Raw genomic sequence first — 10,074 nt, forward strand, 5'->3', positions numbered from 1 at the left:
CGGGGGGGGCGGGTGTCGCGCGCTCCTCGGGCACTGTCTAATCACTTCTGGTGCTGATCTGCGTCACGACGGCAGGTGACGTCACCACACAAACTCTCAGGGTTGCGTCAGGAAACAGTGAAATGGCGAAAGAAAGCAGTAAAACATTAAAGGTAGCGCTTTAATTTTCCCGCCTTTCTCATATTTAGCATTTTAACGAGCAGTTTATACAGTTTAAACACACTGTAATGTTGTTTTAATCAAAGAAAAGGACATTTAAAAGTGTTAATTAATGTATTTAACAACACCTCTCCTATGAGTATCTATAACTGGTGTATTAACAATGAATAAGTAATAATAATAAATTATACTAACTGTAATATTCTGACATTACAGTAAAAACAAGCACAATAGTTCAATACCTCTATTCTTTGTGCAATACCAAGTGCAATTTTTCAGAGAAATGCAATTTTAAACTGCATATTGTTACATTTATATTTATATTGTATATTTAAACCATCACCTTTCAATAGTAGTGGCACATACGCTTACATATTTCTTTACATAATTCTAATTTTATTTATATATAATATAAGGAAATATTTATTTTTATATTTCATCTTTATCTTTTAATCTTTATCTTTATAATGTTACTTCTTATTCTTTGCTGTTACATTTCCATTCTAGCGGGAGAAACTGTAAGTTAACCTGCTTTCCCTCTGGTATTCATCCCGTGAAGCCAAGATCTGGTTCTTTTCTTCTAACGTTGTGGCTCATTATGTTGCTGTAGGACGAACCCCGACCAACCAGTCTGCCTTCATTTGTTACTGGTCTTTTTCTTACCATTCTGACAACAATACAGTCCTACTTCCTGCAGCACAGCGTTATCCTAATAATGCATCAGAGGGTGTAGTAATACGGTTTGTTCACACAGAGGGTTTGTCAGTCATCACACTGTGTAAAAATACACAATTTTCAATTAAATAAAGTCCTTTAAAATAAAACCTGTGAGAAACACGTCTCGGTGCTTTAACATGTATGTAGATGTATCTCCATATCCTGCTGGCAGTTACTTCTTATGTTAATGTCGGCTATATAGAGTCATTATAGTGTTTTGGCAACACACATCCACTGGTGATGCTAATGAGCTCTTTATGATACCGAAGACAGAGAGGAGAGACATTAACATACTCTCCAGGAGGCCACTCATATTCATAGTCCCCTGTTTGACCTGTCATGCCGGTGAGGTTGGAGTGCTGGTGCTCGGAGCCTCTACTTTTACACAAGTAGTAATATCACACAGTAGAAATACTCTTATAGGTAAAAGTCTTGCATTTAAAACAAAATGTTCTTAAAGGCGCCCTGTGGAGTTTTCTTGTAAACAAACAAAAGTCGTGTTTACACCCAGTAAACATTGTTTGTTTACACCCAACTCATCGTGTGTATGCTTGAGCTTTAAGAAACACGTCGGATGTAACAATTCATTATATTATAGATATTTTAGTAATTTTATATATGTTTTTTTTACACAAAAAAGTAACTGGTAACTGCAGCTGTGAGGTAAATATACAATATTTTCCTCCTAAATCAGGTGGAATAGAAAGTATAAAGTAGCATATAAAGGAAATACTAATTAATAATCAATTAAAAGTTTCCATTAATCTAAACCTAGATACAGTTGAAAGCAAAATAATATTTTATGACAGAGAACATTAATCTGACGAGATCAGCATCAAATGCCCTTCAGGCCATAATTCAGTCTGATCTCCTGGACTCTGTTCTGCCAGACGTACTTCATTCATGACAATAAATGTCAACCTTTGTCCGCACGCTGATTATGTAAAGGCCAAGTTAATATCATACTATCAAACCTGCTGGGATTCCTTCATATACACTGGTGGAATAAACTCTAAGATTCTGCATTCAAAGTCCTACTGAAGCAGTATCGGCTAAATGTACTTGGATTATGAGAAATACTTTATATGAAGATATAGTTTAGTTTGGTGGTTTGCAACCTAAGGGTCTCAGTGGTTTAATCTGAGGGGTCATGAGTTGATTCATGGGAGAGGGGAGGAGAAAAAACTAAGTTGTGATACACAAATCCTCACAAGATATTAGAAATGTTATGACTTATGAGGAAATGAAGATGACATGTGCACAGTTAGCCTCAGTTATAAAGTTACAGCTAGCACTGTTTAAAATCTGAGCAAGAAACCTTCAAATTCAAACCTAGAAGAGGATATATGGAACAAATACAGGGGCTGAAGCCATGTTTAATATTGTAAATAATGTAAATATCTGAATCTGGTTCAACATAAAAACAGGCTCAGTTTCTGAATACAGGCTGTGTGCATTTCTCTGTGGACTGAGGCTTTGATACTTTCACAGTATTAATATAGAAGCTAGAGCTGATCAATAATCACACTACACATGGACACACACCTTTACACTGGATGGAGGTTTAACATATTCACCTGAATCAGTTACTAACCTCAGCTGGTGCACAGGAAACACGTCGGGCCGGAGTACGGAGGCGGAGCCTGAGCTTGATACTGACCTTCATCACGGTTTTTATTACTATGAAAAGAAAGAACCAGGACTTATCTTAACATGTAATCAAGGCACACAGTGAGTTTGTATACTTGTTTTCATAAAACTAGAAAATTTTACTATGAATTAACTTGAAATAAATAAAACACACTGAGAAGTTCATTCCAGTAAAATGTCTCATGTTTTAAAGTGTTGTTTTCTAAGATTATCATATTTTCTTAACTGTAAAATTTAAATCTGTAAAGTGAGTAAAAGTAGTAAAAGTACAAATACTTCAAAATTTTACTTTGTACACACCTTGATTAAATTTAATCTGTTACCTTCCATCACTGTTATCAATATCTTTATACTCAGCTCTGTGATCAACAACTACTGATTCCCTTTATTGATCCCCAACCCCAAACAACCAATGAAATCACTGCGTGGCCGCGAGTGGAGATAAGAGGAGGATAAAGATGCTCTCTGCATTATCATTTTATTGATTCACACACTGATTACATCTGATCACATTTTAATATTTATAATACTTGGAATGCACACCAGAGGAATCATCATCATCATCATCATCATCATCAATATAATAAATAAATTAAAGCGTTTGTCGCCTCCTGATCTCTCACCTGAACTGAGGCTCTTTTAAGGTGGAGGTTACCAACAGTGTTACATTACTGACTAATTACCTGGATGTGGATTAGTTGCCAAAGGGGACAGTGGCTCCAGGTGACCAGGGATCCTGCTGAGCTACTGATAGTATTAGGGGTTTTTGGAGCGGACAGGAAGGAGGACTGTTGGTTTTGGCTTCATGCCCTTTGTGGGAATTTCAGTGACACAATATGCTTTAAAAACAAAAAACAACCCGCAGAGTGTCAGTGTGAGGATAATCCATTCAGTCATGTTTGTTCATGTGACTAAAGCATCTGGAACAGCTGTCTTTTGACCTGCAGGACTTTACCGCTGCTTTGGCTCAATTTTAATTAGAGAAACGGAACCAAAAAAAGCATCTTTACGGACGTGTACTGTAGCGCTGGACATGCTGTCAGCTGTTTAGAAAGGACACACCTCCAGTCTTGGATGCTATCGAACTCTTGTTACTACGTCGTTTGGATATAAATGAAAGTAAAAACTGTTAAACTGACTTTCTAAATTCTTATCTTTAAACACAAAACACACCTTCAGTCAGGAGCATACAGACATGTCCTTTGTTGGCCCAAAGATTTTATTTCTTATATATTTTTGTTATTTTAATGTAAATATCTCAGGTTTAATATCTCAAATAAAAACAAACTGATGCAGCAACGTCGTCATTTTGTTTTGTATGAATGGAGATTTACAGCAGTGCAAAGTCAGAATCTTATTATCTATATTTATTAATATCTATATCTCTTATTGTCTATATTTACAGTGATGCAGCATTTTCAATTAAAAGTCTCTCTTATTCTACACCATTTAAATACTGACTGCTGAGGAAGCTGCACTTTGTGTATAATCTTGATGAAATTACCTTTATGTTCTGTTTTCATTAGAATTATTGATAAGTGAATTAGTAATCAGTTAGAATCAGAAGTAGAAGTAACTAGTGATTGACAGCATTATTTGATCATTATCTTATATTTTAAAATGTTAAAATGATTGAAATTCACAGGTGAATAACGTTGTGATGCTCTGATAAAACTGTATGTGTTACAGATTGTGGCTGATTTCACGATCGTGACGGATCTGCAGATTGATTTCTCAGGTGACTGATTCATCATTCGGTCTTAATGATGCAAGAGAACAGAAAACAAAAAAACAACAATCCCGAGCTCCCACAGTCTGAGACGACGCTCAGATTTGTTCTTATCTGATTCTAAACCCTAAAAATATTGAGTTTACAATTATATAGAACAAAGTGAAGCAGGAAATGCTCACATCTGAGAAGGTGTGTAAGTTATACTTAAAATATGATAAATTAATTATCAAAAACATTTTAATTTTGCAGCATTCATTAAGAGTTTATTTTTACATTGACAGTTCTACGAGCTGAAACTCTGTTGGGAAAATTGAGCAAAAGCAGCTGTAAAATACTGTAAACGCTGACTGAAGTTAACTGTGTCAGTCCGTCATTACCTTCACTCCCACAAGCACCTGAACGCATCACTGGTCATATTTACATTGTGAACCCTGCACCTGACTCAGATACAGTTGTCTGCTGTGAGATGTTGGCGCCCTCCTGAGGAGAGGTTGATGAACACCACGATTTTACATTCTACTTAATGAGACTTTTCTTATTTCACTGGTTGATTCCATCAATTTAGACTTAATATATTCATTTCGACCAAATAAAAGATTTAGTTTTTAATAATAATAATAATTAATGTCCAGTGAAAACCACGTATGTCCAACTTTAAACTTAAACATTCCCTTCAGACATGAAGAAAAATGCTCTGCTTAGAATAATAACTTGATTGATGGTGTGATGATCTTGTCCACAACTAGAGGGCAGCTGCAGGTTCATCACCTTCCACACTGTCATTTGATACTTAAATATGAAAACAGTGACTATAGTCACTTTAAGTATTAATTACTGTTCCTCTATGGGTTGATAAAATTCTTATTTTTTTCTTATTGGCTAAATAAACCATTAAAAACCAATTGGTTTATCTAAAAAACTCATGTGATAAAGTTAAAAACAGGTTTTTAACAAGTGAAAGTTTTTCAGATACATGGTTTTCACAGGACTGAGAGAAGTTTACAGACAATTTCAAAAATAAAACAATTAACGACTATTTTGAGGCTTTGCTATCAATGCCTCGTTTAGTGTCTTTTAAAAAGCCGTCATTTAAATATCTGAGAATAATCTAAAGTAAGAATCAAACACGCTGATGTGAAGTCTGTTTTGATTCTTAAAGATAAAAGTGATTAATCAGGATCTTGGGTTTTTATCTTGGACACAGTAAAGAGCCATTTTTAAATCTGATCTGGAACTAAGTGTTTGTCTAAAAGGCAGATCCCTCACCAGCATCCTCCTACACTACACTATGATATGAACACAAAAAGAGTTGATGCACTTACAGAGGCAGCAGATTATAAATCACCAGCAGCTCAGTCCAAAAAGAGAAAAGAAAAGAACTCAACAAAATGCACGATAACACCCAACTCACCCATCTACTAACTCGGAATATCATGCAATTAAATACCGTCTACAGCGTTAATTGTAGTTAAGTCACCACGATGAAACTGGAGATTTACATAAACAGCGTGATACTAGAATTTCAACCATTTGTCATAAAGTTTCAGCGGTTAACTTGCAACGTTCAGAACACAGAGAATCGATTAAGAAACGACAGGAACATCTTTAGCATGCTGCATGGTTTTCACTGTCTCACAGAGCGGCGCAGAGGCCAAACACACGGAGGCGTCGGTTTGGGGGGTCAACTACACTCCAGAGGGAAGGGAAGAAAAACTCCATTGAATAACAAAACAAAAACAGGTAATTAAATACACCCACTGTCTCTCTCTCTCTCTCTCTCTCTCTCTCTCCGCGAGACACGTGGTTCTGTTTGTTCATTTCACACAGGCAGCCTTAGTCGTGCAGAAAAACAGCCACTGCTAATAAGGATACAGGGAGGAGTCATGCTCGCCATAAAAAAGAAGAAGAAGAAGAAGAAGAAGAAGAAGAAGAAGAAGAAGAAGGAGGAGGAGAAGGAGGAGAAGAAGAAGAAGGAGGAGGAGAGGAGATACCAGAAAGATGATTAATAAATATACTGTACAGTGGAAAGAGCACAACGATAGACTGCAGCCATAATAATACTAGAAGTAAGGAACAATAAACTTTATGTTGGAGAAGAAGTAAAAGGAGGAAATCTTCAACAGGAGAGAGCCACGCTGGGGGCTGTGCAGCACAGGATAGAGCAGGACAGGTGTTGTCCAGGTGTGCTGCGGCGTCAGACCGCACCCACTCACGGGCCGGAGACTGAAGACAAGACGCAGGTTTAAAGAGTTTCCTTTCTGCAGCTGATTGGCCCTCGGCTGCACCGCGGTGGCGTCGGGCGGTCGGTGTTAGCGTCTGCTGTCGAGGTCGTAGAGAGAGACAGAGAGAGGTGGGTGAGCCGGGTGACTCCTTTAACTCAACCTCCATCCACCTCCACCTCTCTCTCTCAGCGCCGGTTCTCTCTCTCTCTCAGATTATCTCTGCTCGTCTCCGCCTCCTCGTCAGTCTCACGTACCTGGAAGGAAAACACCCAATTGTTTTAGTTGTTGTTGTTGTTTAGTTTTCAGAGCCCCATGCACTGCAACTCGCAAATACAGAAAACATGCTGCAAATAGCACAGACAACAATGGAAAGTTGGAAAGTTGCTACTTGCAGCATGTTTCTATGTTTGCTTGTGTAAAGAAATGCTTCAGAAACGCGCTGCAAGTAGCACAAACGGAAGTTGTGCTACTTGCGCCACGTTTGTGTATTTGCTTGTGTTGTGTGCATCTGCAGCACATCAAATTGATGAAGAAACGTGCTGCAAGAAGCACAGACGATAACTGAAGTTGTCGTCTGTGCTTCTTGCAGCGTGTTTCTGTATTTGATGCAAGTAGCAACACCATGCAAGTATTTGCAGTATGTTTCTATTGTCTGTGTTGTGTTTGCTTGTGTTGTTTGCATTTGCAGCACATTAAATTGATAAAGAAACACACTGCAAGTAGTCGTCCTTGCTACTTGCAGCGTGTTTCTGTATTTACTTGTGTTGTGTGTGTTTGCAGTTGCAGGTTGCAGTGCGTTGAGCTCTCAGGGCCACCGTAGTTTTCATTTCCTTTAGTGCTGCAGTGAAAAGTCAAATCAAATTGTTTATTTTTTCTGACCGAAAGTCCAAAACCCAGAGATTTTTCAACAAAACGTAAAATAAAAATAACGCAGCAAATGTTAACGATTTAGAAGCTGGAACATTTGGCATTTTTGTTTGTTGAATAAATAATTAATCAATAATCAAAACTGTGTGAGTCACTTGTGTTGATTGACTAGTCAGCTGTTTCAAAGGAAATTAATTTTGCTTTAATTTAGTTGCACTGACAAAGGCCAGCAACTGACAATTACTTTCATTAATCTGATACTTGCTTTTGTTTTAATTATTTATAATGATGAAACAAACAAGCGTCCAAACTAATTGTAAAGCAGCGAATCCTCAGACTCACTCACAGAACTTTGCTAATTAAAGATTACTTGACGTGTCGTTACCTCATCCCTGCAGCGGGGCAGCAGGAGCTCCTGAGCAGTGGAAGTGGACGTTTTGCCACCGGCTGTCCCTGCGGTGCCACACCCTGGTCTCTTCTGATTGGCTGGAGCGCGGGCGGCCCTGCCCGTCCACGAACTGCGTCAGGCGGATGTAAGCGATGCAAGCGGCGTCGTCCCCGATCATGTGCACGTGAGGGTTGAGGATGGTGGTGTGGATGGGTTTGCTGTTCTTGGAGAGGACTGACGGAGGAGAGAGAGAGAGAGAGAGAGAGGGAGAGAGAGAGAGGGAGAGAGAGAGAGAGAGAGAGAGAGAGAGAGAGAAGGATCCAGGTTCATTTCTAACAACAACTCAGTCAGTTTATGAAAAGAAAACAGCGTTTAACGTGTTCTTACGATTGTCAAAGTAAAACCTATGGAAGTCCATCCCCTCCACCAGATTACCCAGACCCTCGGGCTCAAACGAGGTCAGACCAGGGTCGCAGATCTTCCTGTGGAAATGTGCAAATATCCTGTTTTAGATTCAACATCACGAGGTGAATCCAGTGAAAAATAATCCACACAATAATTTTTTAAAACAAGAAAAACAAAAGAGGAAATTCACTCTGCTGCCCACTTTGGCTCCGCCCCAATTTGGCGATGTCATAATATCACTCTGAGGCACCGTGACATTAAAGGAAGTTCACCTCCGCCAGAAAAAATAATTCATTTTGTTTTACGTACTTTTAACTATATTTCATTGTAAAAATGAAATTCCTGGTATGTGAAAACTTCTTGGCAATAAACCAGATTGATTCTGCTTCACTTTTGAAAACCAGAGATTACAAACTGCTTCACAAGATTAAAACCAGAGAACAAACAACAAACACCTGCAGACAAATGGAGGGAACGAGCTAAAGAAGCAAAACAATAAAATAAATCAAAACACAAATAAGAAATAAGAAATGTAAACATATATGAAATACGTAGAAGAGATTATTTAATCCTTTTTGAAAGAAGTTCTTCAGGCTATAATATGGTAAAATAAAAATGAAAGTTTATTAGAAATAATTAATTAAACTAATTATAAAAATAAAATAAAAACTTTTGAGCAGCTTCACTTTCAGTCTTATAACTGAGACTTTGTATCTCTTAGTCAGTGGCTGGAGTTCCTCTCTTCATCTTAATTGGCTCGTTAAGGCCAATCAGGTGAGGGGACTAATTACCTGAGCAGCTGCTGCCTGGACACTGAAGTTTAACATCTCATAACGGCAACTGAGCAACTACAGAATCATCCTCAGTCTGATTTACCATGAGTGGTTTTATTTTTATCACGCATCATTCTCCACTGTCTGTCCAGCATTACTCCTCATCGTTTGGTGGGCAGAGAGAGGGGCAGGGGATAAAACAATGGCTGTAATTACTCTTTAATCTTTTAATACAAAGACAGAACACATTTGCATGTCGATCAGATTAATGGTTCTCTGTGTGCTGAGCTTTAAAATCAGACTTTCCCTGCAGCTGGTCGAGGCTCCTGTTTGGAGGTTTGTTTGTTTTTTTTAATGGAAGAAGAAGAAGAAGAAGAAGAAGAATGAATGAATGAAAGAAAGAGTGGTGGACTTACGCGTAGGCCTCAAAGTCTCCATTGTTGACAGCTTCGATAAGCTGCTCTGTGATCTTTATGATTTCCTGTTTGCGAGCTGCAGAGATGAAACAGACGAGGTGACAGTTCAGCCTCAGCGTGACGCCGCGGCTCACTGATGCTCACACACTCAAAAAACTCATTCACACAAACACGAGGAACCACAGACTCACCTAAGAGCTTGTTACTCATCGTCACTCATGTCTCTCTCATCTCTTCAGGCTCTGAGTGAAATCTCCTCCACGCTACAGCACCAAGAAATAAACTACTGCCTTGCAAGAAGTTGCATTCGCCCGCGGGGGCACAGATGATCCTCACCTACAGATCCCCACATGGTCAACACATAGAACATCCCCTTCCTGCTCCGTCGCTCTGCACCTCCATCCATCATCCATCATATCTCCTGTGTGCATGTGAGGCTGCTTGAGCTCATGACGCTATTCTTGTCCGAGCGCTTTAGATCAGATTTACTGTGTCCTTCTCCCCTCGCCTCCTCCCGACACTGAGAGAAGGCTTAGCTCGCTCTAACTGCCCCTCTCTCTCTCTCTCTCTCCCTCCCCCTCTCTCTCTCTCTGTTTTTGTTGATTATTTTCTTTTGTGGCTCTAGTTATCATGAGTAACTCTGCACACTCCTCCCAACTTCTGCAAGATTTTATCAAAGGCTCGGTTCATGTTGTCCGACTTCTCTCTGATGCACAGACTCGTTCGACCTCACACCTGAGCACAG

The 10,074-nt window shown here is 39.0% G+C and overlaps 1 protein-coding gene across 2 annotated transcripts in view; it reads right to left on the minus strand.

The window, feature by feature from the left end:
* Positions 1–2,987: 2,987 nt before the first annotated feature.
* The window catches only part of camk2b2 (calcium/calmodulin-dependent protein kinase (CaM kinase) II beta 2), a 45,741-nt gene continuing 38,654 nt past the window's right edge, over positions 2,988–10,074 (minus strand). For both annotated transcript variants that reach the window (XM_023412456.2, XM_023412454.2), the window contains 4 exons: positions 9,330–9,405; positions 8,123–8,217; positions 7,733–7,969; positions 2,988–6,734 (listed from right to left, as the gene is read on the minus strand). In XM_023412456.2, coding sequence (XP_023268224.1) covers positions 7,734–7,969; positions 8,123–8,217; positions 9,330–9,405 — 407 coding nt within the window. In that variant the 3' untranslated portion in view covers positions 2,988–6,734; position 7,733. The remainder of the gene's footprint in view (positions 6,735–7,732; positions 7,970–8,122; positions 8,218–9,329; positions 9,406–10,074) is intronic.

Source organism: Seriola lalandi, unplaced genomic scaffold (genome assembly GCF_002814215.2).
Source record: "Seriola lalandi dorsalis isolate HSWRI2012SDOR001 ecotype SW California unplaced genomic scaffold, Sedor1 jcf7180002054480, whole genome shotgun sequence".
Classification (NCBI taxonomy): Eukaryota; Metazoa; Chordata; class Actinopteri; order Carangiformes; family Carangidae; genus Seriola; species Seriola lalandi.